This window comes from Seriola aureovittata, chromosome 2 (genome assembly GCF_021018895.1).
Source record: "Seriola aureovittata isolate HTS-2021-v1 ecotype China chromosome 2, ASM2101889v1, whole genome shotgun sequence".
In the NCBI taxonomy this organism is placed as follows: Eukaryota; Metazoa; Chordata; class Actinopteri; order Carangiformes; family Carangidae; genus Seriola; species Seriola aureovittata.
The window spans coordinates 3,629,849-3,651,854 of record NC_079365.1 but is presented as its reverse complement, the minus strand read 5'-3'; the positions used below and the strand labels follow the sequence as shown (position 1 = coordinate 3,651,854).

At 42.3% G+C, this 22,006-nt stretch overlaps 1 protein-coding gene across 7 annotated transcripts in view; it reads right to left on the bottom strand.

Annotated features, from left to right (window-relative positions):
* The window catches only part of iqsec1b (IQ motif and Sec7 domain ArfGEF 1b), a 205,019-nt gene that overhangs the window by 9,775 nt on the left and 173,238 nt on the right, over positions 1 to 22,006 (bottom strand). For 6 of the 7 annotated variants that reach the window (XM_056392069.1, XM_056392107.1, XM_056392099.1 and 3 more), the window contains 9 exons: positions 12,088 to 12,367; positions 6,864 to 8,125; positions 6,011 to 6,172; positions 3,822 to 3,944; positions 2,731 to 2,897; positions 2,094 to 2,233; positions 1,426 to 1,455; positions 1,100 to 1,225; positions 912 to 1,011 (listed from right to left, as the gene is read on the bottom strand). In XM_056392069.1, the coding sequence (XP_056248044.1) occupies positions 912 to 1,011; positions 1,100 to 1,225; positions 1,426 to 1,455; positions 2,094 to 2,233; positions 2,731 to 2,897; positions 3,822 to 3,944; positions 6,011 to 6,172; positions 6,864 to 8,125; positions 12,088 to 12,367 (2,390 nt within the window). Of the gene's footprint in view, positions 1 to 911; positions 1,012 to 1,099; positions 1,226 to 1,425; positions 1,456 to 2,093; positions 2,234 to 2,730; positions 2,898 to 3,821; positions 3,945 to 6,010; positions 6,173 to 6,863; positions 8,126 to 12,087; positions 12,368 to 20,156; positions 20,303 to 22,006 lie in introns of those variants that run through there. The other variant, XM_056392083.1, reaches the window with a different exon arrangement.

The window sequence follows — 22,006 nt, the reverse complement described above, 5'->3', positions numbered from 1 at the left end:
TCTGCCCTGCGTGAGCGTGACCCTTAAAACAGGCATTTCCTCACTCAGACGACACAGACCAGTTCATCTGAAGCAATGAAATAACGAAAACAAGACGTGAAAACTTTTTTTTTCCTTAACTGAAATAAAGATACAAACAAGGCTTTATAAAGAAACTATAACGAATTGAAACTGTATTGTGTTTACATAACTAACTGAAATAAACTAAAATTGTGGAGAAAACATCTTTAATGTTGGTCTTTGTCAGTTTATTTCATACATAAACTTACAGTACTTTGTGTGAATATGAAATCACTGTATTAACGATGTCAAGTATTTTATTGTTAATTAAGTGCAGTGATGAGCCACGCAGCTGCAGCACCTACGACTGGAGCTGGACAGTCCAACTAATGTTGAGTTGGTTTATTTAAATGAATCGAACCTCCTGCGTTTGGTTGGGTTGTTGAGTCTCATGTTTTTTTCTCAGATTGACTCGACCTGCCTCTCACCTCAGAAGCACGACGACACACATTTTGCACTTCAGGCTTCATATTGTGTTGATTGTTTCCATATTGTGCCCATATCTTCATTTTATATTCTGTTGTTGTTGTGTCCAGTTGAATTTTTTTGGTTAATGTCAATGCGAAGTGAATACATTTCTAAAATGGTTTGATGATTAGTTGAGTTTTAAACACATTACTTTTTCTGACCTTTTTGAATCATATATTACATATACAATATCATATGTTATATTACATCTTACAAAAAAACTAAATCTAACACTGAAGCTAATAAAAACTCAACTCAAACTAAAAACTAACCAAGCAAACGTGCTTTAAAAATGAATTAAAACTAAACTGAAATTGAAAACAAAATAAAAACTGTTATAACCTTGATTTGAAGCATAAACAAACAATCTCCATGTTACTTACACTGATTTTCAAAGAGCAGCACTTGCATGCCATAAAGTGAGAAGGACTGCCGAAAGCTGTACGTCACTGAGTTCTTCTTCTTCTGGAAAATTTTGGTAACCTATGAAAGAAGCAGGACATATAATGTCATTTGGACTCTTTGAGAGTAATGTGTTCTCAGTGCGCTGGAAGAATAACACCTGCCGTACCACAAGCAGGTCATTAAAGAGGAAGATCTCCCTTTGGTGCAGGCCCAGCTTTTGTGGTTTGTTGGGGTCGGGCACTTCAAAAAGTCTGCAGTAACACACCAGCCTCCGGTGGGGCAGCGATAGAACCTGCACACACAAAAAAACACCATCACTGTTTCTGAGCCCGGTCTCTCGGTGCCTCGCAGACGGCTTTCAAGGTACTGACGAACAAAAATAGCACTTTCTAAAATCCACAGTCGTTACATCTGTTTCATGAAGCCTCTGGGTGTTTTACAAATAATTCCTCTCAACCCTGAGATGTAGATGAAAGAAAGAGTAATACTTACACAGCCCAGACCGTGGTGTAAAGAGCCGATCTACGGAATGAGCGATACATACAAGAGTCATTCTACAGGGATCAGTGAACACTTTCGGGAACTTTCACATTCCCGATACACCAAAGAGAAGACATTCCACTTAATGTTCAACAATAAATACAGGAGATACATTTAAAATCTTTCCTTTTAATATGTTGTGTCTCCAGTTTGTGTCAACCTAAATGATCATGATAACGTCAAGGTTCCTTGGACTTCTGCTGATTTGTGTCACTAAAGTGAAGGTAATTTGATGAAGAGGTCATCCAGGTCCAATTGAACACCTTCCTGATTGTTGTTAATCTTATTTATTATTACAGAGCTTGTCAGGGAGCACTTTTCTTGGCTGGCACTCTGGGCAAAAGACATATTACAGTCATTCAGCACGAAGGTCTCCGGCCCTGAAGAATTGATGTGTCACACAGTGGAGAAAGCAGGTTCAGATAAAGAATGCGCTTTCATTTCTTTTCCTCTTCAGAGGAGGTTGGCTGCGGGTAAGCTCACGCTCTCTGCGACAGATTAGAGGTACATTGGGTAATTTGGTTCTGCATGCTCTCTGCTAGATTCAGGTCTTGAAGAGAGGGCAAGATAAAAGTAGTCACACTCTACATGCAGGAGCCCAAGGGCAAACTCAAGCTTACCGGCTTCTTTCCAACAATGAGTTTTTCCACTTTCTGAACCTGGGACACATGGTCTTCATTAGTCTTGAGCTCCCGCTTGCGAATCCGCTCATATATCCCTACCAGCATCTCCCGGGGGATGTCCTCCCCATCATCCACTCCTGAGGATGAGAGGGAAAAGAGAGAGAGAGAGAGAGAGAGAGAGAGGGAGGAAAAAAAAGAGAAGGATTAATGATTAACTCAGATTTATGAGAGTTGATGAACGCCTGAATTTACTTATACACTGCAGTGCATATTTCTGGCAGTGAGGACACAAACGTCCTTCAGAGCTCGCTGAGGGTGAGTTATCCTCCACTCAGTACTGTACTTTAATTACTGACACTCCAATAGGCAGAGAGATGAGTTAGCCATGCCACAAAGCCCCTCTTAATTCCCTCAAAATCTGTTGAGGGCAACTAAAAAGTGCTTTGCCTCAACAGCAAAGCATTCTTGACCATGACTTATAAAATAAAATTAAAAAAAAGTTTATGCCATAAATATTAATGAAAGCGAAATGCATGTACAAAACTCAATTTGAGGTAAATCTTTATCCTTGATGCCTCGCGGTAATGTCTCAGGAGAATATTGGTTTTGTGACAGGGAGGGTAGGACAAACTACCTCGAAGGTTCTTCACAAAGTCCTCCAGCTTCATCTTCCTCTCAGGCTTGACGTTGGGGCTGTACATGTCTGTGTTGAGGAGGATGATGGCAAAGGCCAGGATGAAGATGGTGTCAGGGTTCCTGAACTGCCGCACCACACCGGGGTTGCAGATGCAGTAGCGTTGGCTGCGAAGAGAATATCGGACACAGAAACTGAAATGAAGATTTCCCCCTTCAAGGCAGAGTGAAGCAGTTAAGCTTCCTGTTTAGTGATTGGTTCCGCTTGTGGGCAGCGGTATCAATGCTGATATTGATATTGAGCTCTCCCCCTGTCTGTGCTGTGGTCATATATAGTTAAATAATGCTTCATAGCCTCAAGTCAGAAGAACAATGCGCCAGTGCTAGTGATTGAAGACTGTCAATAGAGCCTGCAGCCATCAGACAGGCCATTTAACAACTTTCTGAGTCGCCATAAAGCGAGCTCGTGATCATATCCGCGCTGTGCTGTAGGCGAGTGCCAGATGATCAGTTATCATTATCTCCTCAGTGTAGCAGTGACTGTGGTGTTTACTGAGGCCACAGTGTTTTCGCTCAGTGCTGATTGAAGCTGATTCTCCATGGCTACCAGATCACCTTTCTACCAGAGGTGTGCAGGAAATAAACAAAGAACAAACAACATAAACATCAGCGACATCCTCAACTTTTTTTAAACCAATTTTCTCTAAATCATTTTCAGCAATGATCTGGTCGAACAAAGCCTGGATTTAAAATGGCTTTGCACCGCTCCACTGATCTCTGCCTGCCAGTGTTTCAGTAAGACGGTGACTTCTTGGTGTCACCTCTGTTTTAGAGGATAATGGTGTTTTTGAAGCTGTGTGAGACTAGCTTGTGCCATCCATTAATCATACACGCTGTGCTGGTGTTAAGACTACACATGGCAATGAACCCTGTAATGATCATCCCGTCACATAATCAGTGGGTCTAAGAGCCTATTTGTAGAAACATCGCTTTATTCCTCCTTGATGTGGACTTGGGTTGATCCAGTCACTGATTCTAAGCTTGTCTGAGAGCGGAAAGCCGTGACACGTGTCGCGCCCGCAGCTTTCTCACCTGTAGGCCTCGATCAGCCGCTCAACCTTCTGCGCTTCTCCCTGGACTCTGATGTGAGCCTGGAATTTCCTGAGCGCTTCGTCCAGCTCCATACTGGAGAAGTCCATTTCATCCACCACACAGCTGGTGAGAAACACACAGTCAGCGGCAGGAAGACCATTAGTTTGGATAGCAACATATAGAACACTGTGTCTAATATAAATATAATGAATATCAAAACCTCTGTGAAGTCTGTGAAAAAAAAAAAGTTTCTTCATGGTAAAATAGGAAAGCCATTTGGTGATGAGTTTTATGATAACCAATCTAAATTAAAGGATTAGAAACGCATGTATTGTCTTCATTACAGTAACAAGCCACTAGATATTTAAAGTGTCCCATACAGAAATGTAATATATGACATATATGTCCCTATATCAAGAGCACTGTTGCTGTATATGTCAACTATAAGGGGATATATTATCATCACATATATACAACTTCTGGATATATTAAGATAAAAGTTTATGACAAAATGAAATACCCATTGTAAAATGTGTATATTTACATATACTAAGAATATCTATATAATGTATTTTTATATGGTACAACCATATTGGTTAATGATATACACTTTATTTATATATGCAAGTTTATTAAAACAACAACATTCCATATGTTTATACTGTATATGTTTCTCTTGTTTACTTTTTAAACTCATATTAAAGATACATAACTATCTTTTATATTTACATATATAATATCAGAGTTATATGATCCACTCCTCTGCTCAGTGTGCGTCAGTTCAGCTCACCTGCAGAGCTGCTGCCATATTAAACTCCATAATCAGCCTGAATGGGTCTAATGTTTCAACCTGAAGGACTCACACTTCATTGTCTTGGTTGATCATGTGTGATGTGAAAACATCAGATTTCCACACCATCACAGGAAATAGAAGTTCTGGGAACTATTTTTTTTGGCCACTTGCAGAACTCCTCAACAACTATAAAGTACGCTCAGATGATTTATTCATGATCACCTTATAAAGTTGTTATGGCTAACAAGTTGGCTAACAGATGCTTATTTACTCATCCAGTAGACGGGGCGCAACATTAGCATTCATTTGGAGTGGTGTTTATAGTAATGGTAATATATGTATGGTATGATAATCACTGTCCTTTTAGCTCTGTTTTGGTGTCAATCAACTCTGGAGGGAAATATGTTTTGTATGTATTTTCATTGAGTAGTCACTAACTTTATCTGGCTGCTGTTTGGTGCAGGGCAGGTATCGTGCACTGAATGTTTAAGATGCTGGAAACAAAACTGCTGGGTGGTGAGGCCGAACCAAACTGTTAAAAAACAGGCTCTAAAACCAAAACAATGAGCTGAAAGATGCTAAAAAAAAGCTCAACAGAGCTGAGGGGAACTGCAGAGCTGGATGACTGACTGATGACTAATCTGATCCAATGTTCATATACAATTATTGATTTGTTCAGCTTTAATGTAAAACTACTTACTTGAAATAGGTTCTTTTTCGCTCGGAGCATATATAATTGCTGAGGTGAGGATTGTGACTTGGCTCTCCAGAGCCCTCATACCTTGCATAGGATTTATAGACGTTTTCTCAAGGAGCTCTTTAGATATGCCTGTCAAACAGACACTGACGGATCTTTCTTGGCTTTATCCTCTCCTGAATCTCAATGGGACCTGATAGAGCCGCTGTGCTTTTAAGTGCGACTCAGATAAGTCCGTCCAGTCTAAAGCATAAAATCGAGCCACTATTTGAATAATGCAAAGAGTCACTACTGGAAAACGCAAGATCTTTATGACATCCCCTCCTTATTAAGAGGACTGCAGAATATAAATGGAATCTGTAAGTTTATCTGAGCATCACAGCAACTTCCTGAGTGGATTCTATTTCGGTTTATTTCCTGGATGCAACTCGAGTCATTATGTTGCACTCAGAAACTCTAAAGACAGTTTGAATGATAGTAGATTGCACACTGGCAACCTTCTTTGCAACTAAATGATGACTTATAGTTAAGTTCCTGGGAGGCACATAAAACAAGATTCTGTGCTCTGGCATAGGTGGTGGGATAAATCAAAAGTCTGTTTAGAGAATCTGGATGTTTTCATCTGCACCTCTCTGTGATCTGATCCGCACATACAAACACGTCAAAGAGGGCACAAACATGAACCGCTTTCAGACTCACTCGAGGACATCCCGGTTGAACTGTTTCTGTCTGTTACCCAGGAACTCGCCAATCATCTGCCTACTCAAGCCCTTCCTCTGAAGCAGGAAGTGGGCCACACCCACTGGAGTGTCTGGAACAAAGTTGCGCTCGATCAGATACTGGATGCCTTTTTCTGGTTTCCTGGAGACACGGGAGAGGTTAGAGAGGGAGAGAGAGAGAGAGAGAGAGAGAGAGAGAGAGAGAGAGAGAGAGAGAGAGAGAGAGAGAGAGCGAGAGAGAAAGAGAGACAAAAAGGGAAACAGTGAGGACACAATCCAAATCTATGATTATCCTACGGCACTCCTGCCCCGGGCCAAATGTGTGTCAGATGAGGGACAGGATTTAGGGGAGGCAGGGAGGGGGGTGGTGGAATGAAATAAGGCTGAGAGTGGGGAGGAGGAGGAGGAGGAAGAGGAGGATGGAGCTACTTTTCTCTCTGGTGTTGATCACAAATGATTAAAAGAAACTTAATGGCCAGCTCTGAAAGAAACCAAATCCACAATCATCTATGATTAAACATAATCACACAGGCTCAGATGAAGATGAAGTGGGGCAGAATGAGTCCCGGGCTCATTTGCACCTTAAGTAGAACAGGCCGATAAGTTATGTTTCAATCAACATCACAGCATCAGCATATTTATCATACAGAAGAGTTTCATGTTCTTCAACGGAAAAATTTTCTCTCAGCCACAAGTAATGGACTGGATCTAATTTACACAACCTCTTCCATCCCTCATTAGGTATGTGATGTGTGACTGTGCAATTCAGAGGCTAAAAAGTGCAAAGCGATGTATCAGATTGTGTCTGGCTCTATGTGCAGTGGTGCGCATACTTGTTAAAGAGGTTCAGGCCGATGCGGTAGTGTCTCTTGCGGATGATGTCATTGCTGAAAGCAGGCGAGTCCCAGCTGTTGCGAGTCTCTTTGTGGTACGTCTGCTTGCTGAGCGTCTGCTCCCTCAGACTGTCTCTGGACGAGGACTCGGAGCTGCAGTTGATGGTGTCGTTGGAGTTGGATGTGCTGTTGATGCTGTCGTTGTCGCCGTCGGAGAAGTCCGACTCCGACTTGCTTTGCCGGTTTGCTGTGCCGTTGATGGCCAGGTGGGCCTCCAGTTGCCGTGGCCGATGACGGGGAGCGTCGTCCTCTCTGGAAGGCCCGCGGGGTGGCAAACCGTGGCTGATGTGTTTGGGGCTGCTCTGCTGGTTGCTGAGGCTCCGTTCGTAGGCGTTCTGTCTCTTCAGAGAGCTGCGGTCAGAGCGGTCGCTCAGCTCCACTGAGCTGTCGCTGGGAGGCTCAATGGTCAGCAAGGGTAGGTGGTCTACCCGCAAACGTTGCTCTTGGCATTCCAGAGAAGGTGTGCTGCGACAGCTGGTGTCCGTGTCTCCTTTCTCATCCTTGTGAGCCAGAGACCAATAGTCCTGGGAGGAGTTGAGGGAGCGCTGACGCAAGTCCGATTCTGTGCTGGAGGGCCTGTCTACAGACTGAGACAAGGGCAGGGGTGGTGACAGTTCCTCTTCATCAATGTAAAGAGTGACATCACTGTAAGATGCCGTCATCTCATCCAGTTTGCGGTGTTCTGAGGCGCTGTGGGAGGGTTTCACCTGGCAGCTGACCTCCCTGTCCATGTCCTGGTGGCCTCTCCCTGTGTCCGAGTGGCCGTCGTCACCGTGCAGACTGCGGCAGTTCAGAGCGTCATCTATTGACTCAGCTAGAGATTTGACCTGCCTGGAGAAGGCGTCTTCTAGTTCTGTGATAGCGTCTGTGAAGTCGCTCTGCGTCGTGGGGGTCTTGGCCTGCACACCCATCTCCCCACCATGTTCGGACTGCACCAGCGCGCCGATTTTGGTGCCGTCGTCTGTTAGTGAGACCTGCTTTCCCTCGAAGTAGGAGCTGTGGACTTTTTCAGGCCCTTCAAAGGAAAACTGCATTCTCATATTGGATAGGACAATCCGTCTGGACATACGGTTCTCAGACATAGAGCTTCTAAGACGCTCAAAGTTCTTGTTCATCTGATACTGGCGGAAGGCTGTCTGGATGGTGCGGGCTGCATGCCGGGTTATGAAACGCCCACCATATTTACGCTCTAGCATCTCCACCTGCAGACAGAGAAGGACAGATTGTGTCATAAATCCCCCTGAGAAACAACTGGGAACAGTCTAAACAGTATGTGTTCTTATTATCACTATAAGTGAAAACAGGGATGAGGAACACATTATTATGACAGGTACTGTATTTTGGATTTTATAGAACCCGGGTGATTCTTTGGATCTTTCTAGTATGAAAAGCTAACACTCCTGTCGACTTTACAAGTGCGTGTTAAAATGTAATTGTTCATTGTTGACATTGGAAATAGAAGTTTAACAAAACAATTTAAATTCAAAGTCCATTTACTATCTTTTGCTGGAGTTTACAATCACAACTCAGTCAGCTGTCATCATGTGACATGTGAGGCAAAAAGGGGTTTTTAGCTGCTGACAGATTATTTGGTTAGTACTTCATTTGAAGCATACTGAACGCCCAATTGAGCCATCTTTAAAGGTCCCATATTTTACACTTCTGTGTTTTATTTCAAGTGTTGATCCATAAGAAGATATTTCTGGTTTTAAGCACCACAAGCTCTATTAACAACAGGTCGGTGAGCCAATCAGAAGAGAGGAGTCTCTCTTCTGATTGGCTGACTGTTTTCTGAGTGATCTGATAAAAATATAGCACATTTTAGGTAAACACTCAGAGAAACCAAATCCTTGTGACATCACAAAGTTACCGAAGTCCTGACAGCTGGTTTTAATGCTCAGTTTCTGAATACAGGCTGTGTGCATTTCTCTGTGGACTGAGCTCTTTGATACTTTCACAGCATTAATATAGAACCTAGACCTGCTTTATAATCAAACAACACATGGACATCTGCCTTTAGACTATATGGGAAATTTCAGAGAACTCAGCCAACTCTATCCTCTAATGAAGACCATGAGATGCAGTCGAAAGCTCTGAAAAAAGCCCACTAATGTCGTCCAGACCTAGACCCAGACAGATTATTTTGTCAAGTTGTTTAATGTTTGCTTTGATTCATTTCAGTTATAGTACAATGGTTTCCCATGGCAACCTGTTTTGATATAGAGACTTCATTCATTCTCAGATCACTCCTGCAGCACAACACACTTCACTGGCTTCATCAATATGTGTATATTCCAAGCAATTACACTTTGGCAAAATATGGGACTTCTAGCTGAGCGCTGGAGCTGATCCCGTCGGGGCGGCAGGATGAAGAGTATCTGACTGTAACTGTGATTTCATTACAACCCCTGCTACATAAGCTGATCAGAGCAGGGAAACTTCAACTGTTTTATAGCTTTTATAGAAGGTAGATTTTGTGTGTATGAGTATGAAATAAAAACAAAACCTCAGTTGTGAAATGACTGGAAAAAGCCTATTTTCACCTGGCTACTAAAGTAAGACTATTACCTAGGGAACACAGACTGGACAGAATGAAGAATAGTGCCGTCGTCTTATCTGCTTTTGTCACAGCTTAAAAAACTCAAGAGGAGTGAAGGTGGCATTTAAAAATGGAAGAAATTTAAGGCTTATTAGACTCAAACAGACCCCCAGGGAAGATGGATAATGTTGAACTGTGATGGGAACCCAGTTTGACTGATAAATGGGTAATGGCCTAAATAATGATGAAGAAATGCTCTTGAAAGAACTACCAAATACAGGATTTATGAGACAGATATGATTATAGCTGGGCACTGCAGTGCTGTTAGACATTAATTAATCAAGAAAAGACTTACTAGAAAAAAAATGGATTAAAATATAAACTTATTAATAATGGGTGTTACAGTGTTTAAATATATTTTATTAGAAGAAGAGCAAAAATTACCACACCAAGGAATCAGTCAGGATTATGAACTGAAATGACTTAGAAACAGATCATTACACTGAAGTTATACACCTATAATTAGCGTCCAGGGCTATATCACGTTAGCCTCCTCTCTCAGTCCTGTACCTTTTACACACTGACCCACTTTTCCCACATCTGGACTCGTGGTGTAAAATGACACTAGTCATGTCTCTCTGCTCCATGTGAAGGCCAAGGGGGACTCAAACCATGACAGTGAGTCTCACTACAGGAGGCTACAACTGTCACTGCTCAACCAGTGTCCTTCCCACACAGACACAGCTATATGGCCATGAGGCCAAACCAGACCACTATTATCTGGCTCGTATTTGACTGTCATGAGGAGATTCAGCCTGACAACAGCTTGTAGTAACAGATAGTAACCTTTAGATAATATAATATGTGTAAATAGGATGGAGACGTAATTGATTACATTGGTAATTCATTATCATATTTCTAATGAATAATTGAGAAGGGTATTTTGTTACATTTTGACCAGCATTATCTGATGGTTACTGCATTGTCATTGACCTTGCACTAGAGCTCTTCATTGCGCTGCTTCAGGTTTCAGTTCTGTGTGTCGATATGTGTATGTGTGATACCCGAATGGATTCAACTATTTGGTGCATGATGATCTTCATAGAGCAACAATTATGTTTTTGGTTTCAGTTAACTGTGAAATGAAACGTACTGCTCCTTTTTTTAAACTCTGGCCTTTCCAGTAATTGGTGGAGAATGTTTCCCTGTTGGAGTCTGTTTGACCTGACCACATCATGGATCAGGGCTTATTAGCCTCAGGTGTATTTGGACCATGGGTTCATTTTGGATCAGGTCCAAAATATTGGACCTGGGAAGATCTGTACTCTGTAGCTCCTCTGAAGAAAAACATTTTACTGATAAAGAAGATCACAAAAAACAAGTTGTTTAATGAAACTTAAACTGAGGTCAGATTTCTTTCAGTTCAGGCAACCTCACCCATTTGAGCTGATGGCTGATAGCTGGATAAGTAGCTGTAGGCACATATAAAAAAAAGCAACTGATGTTATCATGAACATTCAAAAAGAAAGAGGGCTGTGCACCAAAGGACCATGTTACCGCTCAGAAAATAAGAAAGACAGTGTTATAAGCACAGGTTAGAACCATGTTAGTGACCAAACATGCTTGGCTTCTTTGGCTGTTTTCTTCTTGCCTCTTGTTCACAGGCGCCAAACACACTCCAGCTGATGTTTGATTTATTTTCAACACAGATCTATCTCCACCCTTTATCCAGTAATAGATTATAAGCACTTAACTGCAGAATGTTGGCTAGATTTGTGAGGACAAGCTTACTGATACCAGACCACACGGTTCCCACGACTACTTTGTAGTAAAAACCTGCTTCAAACATACTGTTTTAAACATACTGTATATTAGATATTCTCTTCAGTGGATTTATGGCACTTTTAGCTGAATAGTGTGAAAATGTTCTGCACAGTTTGCAACATTTCACCTCAGCACATGACGCAGTTGAACAAACACTGTCTGTTTGTATTGTGATATCCTGGTGTGGGTGCCACCTCTTAGATTTAGTTGTTGTTGAGTTTTGTGTTTTTTTTTTTTTTATCACTGCAAGTGAGACACATGTTTGCTGTTTTAAAAATGTGACACCTTAACCAGTTAGAAGTAGTTAGTAGAACATAAACAATACAATACAGCACAGAGAATTAAACCATGTCCGCTAAACTCTAAGGAAGATCTCTAATATGGTCAGGGGGGTGTATAACATAGATAGTCTTTAGTCCTTATTTTTAATCAACTTTCATTGGCGTTTTATTGTAATGATATAGTGTGTTATCAATTTATAAAATTCAGTTAAAATCAAAGCTGTGCAGAGTAAGTTTTATAGTTGTTAAAGCTAACGTGTTAGCACCTACTTACACATCCAGAAGACACAGTGATACTAGCATTCATCCTGAGTTAAACTCAACAAAATTCACCAGTGAATCAAAACAGTCACGTTTTTGCCCAAACAACCAAAACAATAAGCTCAAAGATGCTAAAACGCACAAGAGGCTAAAACATACTATTAATATTGTTATATGGTTTCACACCTATCACTCAGCCCTACATTAGGTGTTCACAAATGAAGTTGTCCCTGTGTTTGTGTATCTCGCCCCCTCTCACCTGCTTGTCCTGGAGGTCTGATGAGAGCTCATAGCTCTCTGACAGCGAGCGGGAGCGCTTGATTGCCTCTTCCTCTGCCTGCTTGCGGAGGATGGACTGGGAGTGCTGGAGCTTGGGTCGGCGGGGCCGCAGGTGGCCCGGCAGCAGGATGTGTCCGTAGAGCTGGCTGTCCAGGTGGTCGGGGCCGAGCCCGCCACTGTGGGTCACTGGGACGCAACTGTAGCCACCGCTGGGGTCCACAGAGGCGCCCACCTCGCTGCCTGGAGCATCACCTTCCACACTGTACCACACAGAGACACACAGCAGCACACTGGGTTAGTCTGCTGAGTCATTTTCCTGAGGGCTTTGTGTTTCAGCATGAAGCACGTGACAGATGGAAACAGTGAACTTTGATACTGCTGGCAGGGTATAAATATGAGTGAGAGAATTTATAGCAGCAGTCTGAGCGCTGCCGGTTGTCTTTACACATACACGCAGAAAATAGCTCAAATCACCCCGAGCAGCTTAAGACTGAAAACTGTATCTTGATTAGAAGAAATTAAATGACTATGAATACATTATGAATACCAAAGAAGCACATAAAGCTCAACAGACACTGAAATCAACTGCGTCTTAATCAGCAGCTCATTCTTTCAGCAAAAACAAAGCAGCACAATGTCAAGTGTGATTAAAGCATGTGAAGCGGCGCCTGGAATATTAAGATCAATAAAGATCTTTGTGTACTCACAGGAGCACAAACACAGACCTGGACAGATGATTGGATAAACCCTGGCGGCGTTGAGCACCGCGTGCCACGCCAGACTGCAGCGGCTAAATGTCAACCACAGATCTATTCACTTCCTCCACACCTCTTACACTGCTGTGATTAGCTGAGAGGGCTAAGGTGCACTGTGCTGCGGTACCTGGAGACATCTCACTAACTGCTACCGTGAGGAATCAAAGCAGTTTTTACTGGAAGTAAAGACAGAAACCCGATCTGACTGCTTTTCTAATGTGTGAAATAACAAGCCGTCCCTCTCCAGAGACACACGCCTTGATTGGGAGAAGTTAAGACTTTTTCAGATCTGGGTGCCAATATAAGAAGATTAAAATGAATGTTATACTGTATATAGAAATTTCAAATGAATGCAGAAGCCAGCTAGGCAAAGAGGAACTGCTGACATGAAAACAAGGAAGGAATCTGAATATATCCTGAACCAAAGTGAATACATATTGGTATAAGTGTTAATGATGTATTAAAGTGCTCAGATTTCTTCTACACATATCAACACACACCTAAAACAGACGGTATGGATGTTACAGATGCAACTCTGCAGATGAGATGAGAGATTATGGCAGAATCCCTGCCATTAATCATCATCAGTTAACTTATTGTTATTATTATTATTATTATTATTATTATTATTATTATCATTATTATTACTATTATTATTATTATTATACACTTTTAAACTGGAAAACTCAGAAGACTCACATTAAACAGAATAATCAAAACTGAACAGACCCAGTAGACCCCAAGACGCTAGTTTGTGATTGTCATCTCTAAGCCTGAGCCTAGAACCTCCCCCTCCCACACACACACGCACACACACACACACACACACACACACACACACACACACACACACGCACACACACACACATGCACAGAAGATGTTTCGCAACTGTTTTCACAGGCTGAGTAGTACTCCTGTGTAAAATCAGTGGAGTGCGGCTTTAAATACCTTTTTCATCACATTGATTGATATAAAAAAATCCAACACTGCAGTAAAGCAGTCCTGCTCGTTGATTTGCAGCATTGCCCATAATGGCCTATAGATGTGTCTTAAAGTTGTAGCTACGAGTATGGCAAAATCCTGACAGCTGACAAATTCATCATCTTATGTTTTATTTACAGAGTAATACAGTAGAATAAACAGTCCCAGTTATGGCAGCATCTCTGTCGTCCACTGTCGTCAATGTTCGGCTGGTCGAGTCACATCAAGTCAAATTTATCTCAAGAACACATTTAAACACAGCTTGAAATCAACAAATGCCAAAATATCCAGAAGTAAAACATCTGTCACTGTGCACGAGAACTGAATATTTGCATTTATTTACAATGCCACAGTGAATTCATGTTACAGGGTGGAAGCCTATTGTTGTCTACGTAACACCTGACCTTGTATCAACAACACGGTCGATCAGTCTGAGAGAGGAAAATGTCTCCACTTCACCAAACAAAAGCAGGAGTGAGGCGATACCTTTTGTTTTTTATGTAGTTCCGGACCCAGACTTTAAAATTGACAGCTGACTTCCTGAACTACATATTGCCAGTTAAAAACTATGGTGAAAATTTTAGCTTTTCTACCTCAAAGCAATTTTTTTTTTTTTTTTTTGCAAAGTCAGATCAATATTATTTAATTTTGTTTGTCAAAAGCTGATGGATGAAGTGGAACGGCTCAGAGCAAGGACATCTATCTAGAGACATCTATCACTATCTAACCTTGTCAAATAACTGCACCTCTGTGGGAGAAAGTGTCAAGGTTAGATAATAAAGGCTGAAATAAATCCTTTAATAGGAAAGAGATGTGATGTCCAGGAGAGGCTCAGAGCTGTAAACACATGCAAGGTGAAATGAGTAGTAAAAATGCCGCCTGTCATTATTCTGTACCAACAGACTACCAGAGGCATTTAAACCAACTTGTACATCATTCATGCACATTGGATTTTCAGTGAGAAAATATTGATGCAAAAGCTGCATTTAACATTTTGGTGGGATGGGAAGGATCTTATCACCTGCCTTGAATACTATCACGCCATTAAATGGCTGTAGGTCTGACCCCAATGTCTCGAAGCTTCTAAGCCTCAACTGTTGCCATGGCAGTCAACATCCTAATCAGTATTTGAATGCTGTGATTTTTTGTTTTTCAATTATAATATATGCATAACCAAAAAAACGCCAGATAGCCCATGAAGTAAGAAACAGTAATTGAACATTATTCATTAACATTAATTATTGGGACACAGGGACAGGGACACACATGACCATATGACAAGTTTACAAGTTACAAAAACGCTAGCAAGATGTTGAAAAAGTCTAACTTCCAAATTTGTGAAGATGATCCACAAAAACTTGAGTGTCAGATAAACCAGAGCAAACAGGCATAATCACAAATGTACGAGTGCGTCTGTAAGCAACAGCTTAGTTACGTAGCTCAGCCACCGCTGATGTTACTGTGACGCCTGAAGTCTGTTTTTTGTCCTCGTCTTTTCCTGTCTCTTATCAGCTGTCATCTGGAACAGAGAGGTGGTTTATATAGGGCCCCGCTCAACCTCCACCCAGGCTCAGGAGGCTGTTATCATGTGTCGTCATGGTTACAATTATAAACGTAGAGTGACTTGGGCAGGTTACGAACAGCTGTCTCTCGCTTGAAAGTGTGTTTTGTCATCGCACCGGTCCACCCCGACCTCCTTTGCAATGCAGACTTTGTTGCTCTTTATACAACATCACCAGCGTCGCACTCACTTCTGCTCCTGTCATAATTACTACAACCGGTGGAGGTCACCTGATGATAAAATGGAACTCTGGGTTGGAATAAGCTGCTTGGACAGACGACCTATAGGGCGGTTCTTTCAGGGGAGCATAGTGTGGACGATGTGAATCCTCTGGTAGGAGGAGTTTGCCCCTTCTGAAGCATCATTATGTCAACTAGAGGGATGACAACTGATAACAGACATTTAATAGGTGTTAACATTCAAAGCGGTGGCGTTATCCAGATCGGTGGATCCTAATCTGGGTTTGGGGTCCTACCGAGGGGGGCATAAGATAAATATATCTCGAGATGATTAAAGGCACAAAGTAAAAGAAAAATATTGTTCCACTGCTCAACTTTTTGAAATATTTCAGAGGGTGGGCCAGAGGGTGTCGTGTTGTACAGACTGTAAAGTCCCGTGAGACAAATGTGTGATTTTGGGCTTTAATAATAAAACTGACTTGACTGGACTTGTTAAAAACTGGCCAGTCGGACGTCGTCACGCCTCAGCTTAAAGTGAAAGTAAAGCAGCGAGCCTGGCTCTCTCTGAAGTTCAAAAACATGTCGTTTCTCATGCGTTCAATTTGTACACGAAATGTTAATGTGCTGGAACTGTTCCTGGACGAACAACAGCTCATTGTAGCTAAATGAATCACTACCTGACTCCAGCTCAGCAATAAACTCACAGACATGAGGCTGATACTGATCGTCCGGTAAAATAAAGTGACAAAGTTCCTATAACTTAGTAGTTTTGGAGCCAAAACCAAAAGAAACATTAACCATAATTCACAAAATGTCCTTGTCATTTGTAGCACTTCTGAAAGCCAGTGACACACATAAGCCATTAGAAACGACCTATTTTGGAAGTTTCGTTTTGACTTCCAGCCACGTCACAGCGAGGTAGGCTGAGGGTGTCATGGCAAAACAGCTCTCATAAAATGTCCCCTCTCTCCAAACTGGACACTCAATGCTCATTACAAAAGCTCTTCCTGCATCTTCATGTATCCTCAACACATTTTTAATCCTAAAAGGAACAATTCTAATCAGACAGAGTCCTGTAATTAGACTGGAGGGTGGGCTGCAGTGTCTGCTTCAGCAGCGGATGTCTAATTGGAAATATCCATTTGTTTAGATGGAGGAGAGGCTTATCACTCAGCGCCAAGCCTCTAGCAACGCAGACCTAAAGTATGATAGCACTTCAGGCATGTTTATGTCCTCGCGCAGCTGGTTGTGTTCAACTGAACAAGATGTTCTGCTCTTAGTTGCACTAAAAAGAAGCAAAAAAAAAAAAGAAAATTCAAACAATAAGGACAAACAGCCTCGTCAAAGCAGGGACGGGCGGTGGAGGACGACCATTCACTGCAAAATATAGATGCTTTAAATTTCGATATGTATGGTCCCACTCTACTTCTTGAGGAACAGAGGTGTGAGTCACTCCAGCAGTCAAAGCGTTACTGATCCAATTCCCTTAGAAAGCACAGGGGAAGAGAAAGAGAGAGAGACAGAGAGAGAGAGAGAGAGAGAGAGAGATGACTTTGGTCAGGCCCGCTGACTAACCGAGAGACTTCTGCCGTCTGTGCCAAGAATTCATCCAGCCTCATTAAAATTAATATGCTTCACCTCCAAAAAAAAAAATCCCATTTCAAATCAGAGGCAAAATGGATAAAAGGGCAGAGGAGGAAGAATGAAAGGCTGCGGTTGTGAGAATATGTCAAGACAGAGGGAACCTCATTCTCTACCAGCGGAGAGTCGTCCTCAGATGGAGAGAAAATTGGGCTAACATCCATTGATGTAATGAAATGTCATCATAATAATAGAAGAGAAAAGGTTTGTGTTTTATCTTGACACAGTACCACAGCCGTGCACTACAAAGCCTCCCATTCAAGTCTGATGTGCAGACAGAAAACAACCTAAACTGCCAACCAGGAACTCGCATACAAGCATATACCACACACTACACGACTGCCTTCTAACAAACACAATTAGTGTCAGAAAGGTTTGTTTTAGGGATCCGCCTTTTATCTCAGTTACAGATCTAAGATAAAATATCTTGGAAACAATTTCCACTTGCAGTTTTTTCTCAGGGTTTTCAAGGCAATGATGCGTAATACAAGAAAGATAATGGCTGCAACTCATTTGGCACTCGTTGAACTTAGCCACTTGTAGCATTAGGGTGAGAAGTTTATATAGAAGCACTCCCATTTCAGCAGTTTAACTGACTCTGAATTGACTGCAGTGGTGAAGTACTTCCCATCCTGGCTAATTAAGATCCTGTAGATTGAGTCTGAATTACATTCTGGTTGTGGTTACAGTCACTGCAAGATAATTATCTCCTCCCGCAGAGACGAATGTAAATCTATATTTGAGGGACTGATATTTATGTCTAAATTCTATGTGTGTGTGCATGTACATAAGGTATTTTCTGAAGAGAATAAAACACAAAGAATAATCTATTCTGTGCTTAATAAATGTATTAAGCGTATTCGCTACTAACCATTAAGTGGATAATAATAACCTTTCTCAGACTCACAGATTCTTGCTCACATTGCCTCTCTTTCTTTCTTAACATCTCTGATTTGTGTGCTTTTAAGTTTCATATACAGTCGCACGTCACACATGTAAAAACATGTACTAACACCGCTGGGGCTGTAGAGAGACAATGTGGAGACAGGAAGGACTGTGATTGGTCAGTGTGGGCTGCTTCCTCTGTTTCTGATGCCGGCGGAGACAGTTGATGATGAAGACAACATGGAGGAATCTCAATAAAAGCATCAGTGGTCTGCTCATTTTCAGTAACACACATTAAGCAAAGGCATCTCCACTTTGATCGCCACTTGAATGAATGACCGCAAACACAGAAACAGCATGCAGCAGTCTCTTATTCTGCAGTGATACACGGTGCGTAGTAATGCCAGCTACACACTGTCAGTATACGTGCAGCCCACTGTTGCTCTATACTACAGTGTGAAGTGAAACAGTTACTGCGGGGGAATATAATTAAAGCAGGACGGGATCATGTAAGACACATCTGTTTGGCGCTGCTGTGGTGCCACTGATGGGTGAAATGACACAATAAATTACAAAACAAAACCTACACTATAGGTATCTGCGATGGGTCTCCAATTAATGCCTGAAGTTTGTCTTCACACTCCTCAGCCTGACGGAGTGTTACTGTTTCCGCTAATTGGATAAACGGGGGTCGGTTATTTTTTGATTTTAACTACACCAGGCAAGTGTGTAAGCACTGGGAGACAGACTGCTGGAGACATATTCAAAAAACAAACGGAGGTATCCTGATTTCTTTATTATAGATCGAGCTGCAGAAACTGTGGATCTCTTCTGCTATCTCGACTCAACAGTGTTTTCTGCTCGACCCTCCCCCTGTGTGATGAACAACCACTTCTTTCAAACTCCTCAACCCTTGTCTCAGATTCACAAGACTCCTCCGCAGCCACAGAAGAGATTATACGACTGTTTTCACAAGAATAAACTCCGCGAGACGAGTAAATTCACTTTGACTTGTAAATTCGGAGAAGTGCCCTCTAAAATTGTAACCACTCCCTGCTATAATCAGGCGACCGTCAAACAAATGTGGTTTTAAAAACTTAAAAAACACTGGTACCAGCGAGTTTTTATAACAATTACACCAACGTAAAAGGGCGTGCACCTCACCTTCACTCATGTTAGATTACAGACACCTACTTAATTCAAAAACCCACAAAGTACCGCAGTGTCCCATGACAGTGCATAAATTGCTGGCTGATAGAATTTTAATGATGTGTTTGTAGAGGAAGGTGGGGGTGGTGGAGCCAGCGGAGGGGGCAGGTGATGCGAGGACAGCTCCGGTGTCAACACCTCCTCTGGAGATGCCCTCCTCGTGCCGCTGAGTGGCTCTCCAAGAGGAGCTTCTTCTCACTGTGTCACTCCGCGGTGATGAATTAATTACTCCGACATGCCACTCACACACACACACAAACACACTCATTCACGCACGCACACGCAGCCTGCTTCGTTTGGTTGTCCTCGCTGCGCTGTGTATTCACACTGACTGTTTGGCATGTTTTTTTCACAAGTGAGTAACTCTTAGAATCAGCCTAAGCAGATTAAAGACGAGTTAGAAGACACTGGATGAACAACTGAAATACAACTCAGCTGTGTTCACTTCCTTGGCACACAGCAGGAAAAATCAACTACTGGCTCATCAGTGAAGCACCACCCTTTGCTGCATCACTAATGAAGCGCACTTTATTTACACAAAGTGTGCTCTTTGTGAATGTCATCAGCAGCTCTGTACCCTGGCAATAAATCTGCTGCATTAAAGGCAATTTACCCAATAAGGAGAAACAGCAGTTTTTCTTGGACATTAGTAAATGCTTTCTCAATTGATCTCAGCAGAGCCTGAATAAAGGAGCGGACATTAGTGAAATGTACAATCTGCTTCACGAGACTAATCTGGAGCCAAATCAGTAAGTAAGTGCTTATCAAGCAACTATTAAAAGTATCGACTTCTGCACACAGCACCAGCACGCACACACACTCAAAAGTTGAGCTTACCAGCTGTCTGATTCCAGCTCCAGTAAGGACTGAGTCCTGTCAGAGGCGCACTGCAGACACCACATGTTGCCCTCTGAGCCCCTACGCCAGACCTACATCGCCACCCCGATCTCCGTTACTCCATCCCTGGGCTAAAATGAAGCTTTCATAACCACACGGCTCGGACACCTCTATCACTCTAGTCGTCTTTCATCCTCGCAAGGAGGGGCGTTCTCAGGAAGAGGGAGGGAATTCCTGCATAGGAAACTGGGTCGTATAGCAGCAGGAGTACTGGTGTCCCACAGATCAAGAGGGTCTTAAACAGGAAGGGGCAACAAGTAAGAAGTAAAAATGGGAGAGAGAGAGGGAGAGAGAGAGCTCTGGTGGCTTTATTAATAGTAAGAGGCAAGGATGAGGCCAGGGGAAACCCCTGGATATACCATTTTAGCTGTGGTGACTGAGGAGGTGTGGCGGCAGTAATGTGAGCTTTACATCCGTACAACTGTCTTCAGATGTCAAGCCTCCGCTTCATATGGAAGACATACACAGTCTCCACTTTACAACTGCTGATCAAAGTCTTAAAGCCATTGATTAAAGCGATGCCATCACGACCACGGTCCTGTCACAGACGACGCAGAACAAGCAACAGCTGTGTGGCCAGTTGACCCACGCTAAGCTATCCTTTAAACAAACATGCAAGTTAATAGGGAATGTTTGACTCACATCTCCTCCCATCTCTATGATGATGTTTTGGGTGATTCCATAACCCCAACAACCCACACACACACACACACACACACACACACACACACACACTCCTATTCCCCTGCTACAGCCCACAATGTGAAGTGATGAGGAGGCCTATCCATTCCCGCTTAATGACATCATTATCCAAACAACGGGCGTGTATCAAGTGGACCGAAGATGTTATCGGCCAAGGCAACCATGCAGTGTGAAGCAGTATGATAACAGAGCTAATAGGTTTAGTTTGGGCAGAGATACGCCGCGACTGTAAGGCCATCAAGATGTCGGATTCTGCACTGTAGCCTTCAGTGAAGCTCAGACATTTACAGAACATACGAGCCTCGAGAAAACAAAATTCTTAATGACCCTATATAATGTGGAAAAATAATCCTAATTACAGTACACAATAAGAAAGAAGGGACAGGGAGTTGGTGCAGAATGCCTCTCTAATGGGCCGTTACAGATCTTAATAAACAGGAATAAAATGTCTCCCATATGGTGAAGGTTCATGTAAAGTGCATGAAGTAAAAAACATTTTTAAAAACAAACTATAAAATGTGGATAAAAATTCAGTGAGCCTCAGCTTTTGAGGTGCAGCTCTGTAGTCCCAGAAAATGTGATCCTGCATGGTTATAAGTCTTAGATCAAATCTGAGTTTATATTAAAGTAGACCCTAATTTAAACACCTAGACCAACACTATCTAAGCCAGTTGTCTCCTTTAGCATTAACCACGGCCGTGAAGCTCAACGTAAAGCTGCAGCAGTTAACACCCACTTACATGTGTTTGAGTGCGGAGAGGGACAGTTTGAGGCAGCTGCCTTTGATCAGACCTTGGGTTATTTTTGTCCTCCTCATCTTTATCTTGACAGTGAATAGCCAGACTGTACAGACAGTAGTTGGGAGAGATGTGAGGTATTTTTACCTCACGGATGAGACTGAATCTGTGCCAAATGCCCAACGGAGGTGGGACTCTCGTCAACAAGCCACGGCTTTGTGACAAACTCAAAGTTTTACGGACTGAACTGTTAGGCTGATAAACTTCACGTTGTGATATATTGGTGCCACCAAAATGGCAAAGAAAGGCAGCCAATGGAAAACCGAGCTGTAATAAGAGTAGTAGTAGTAA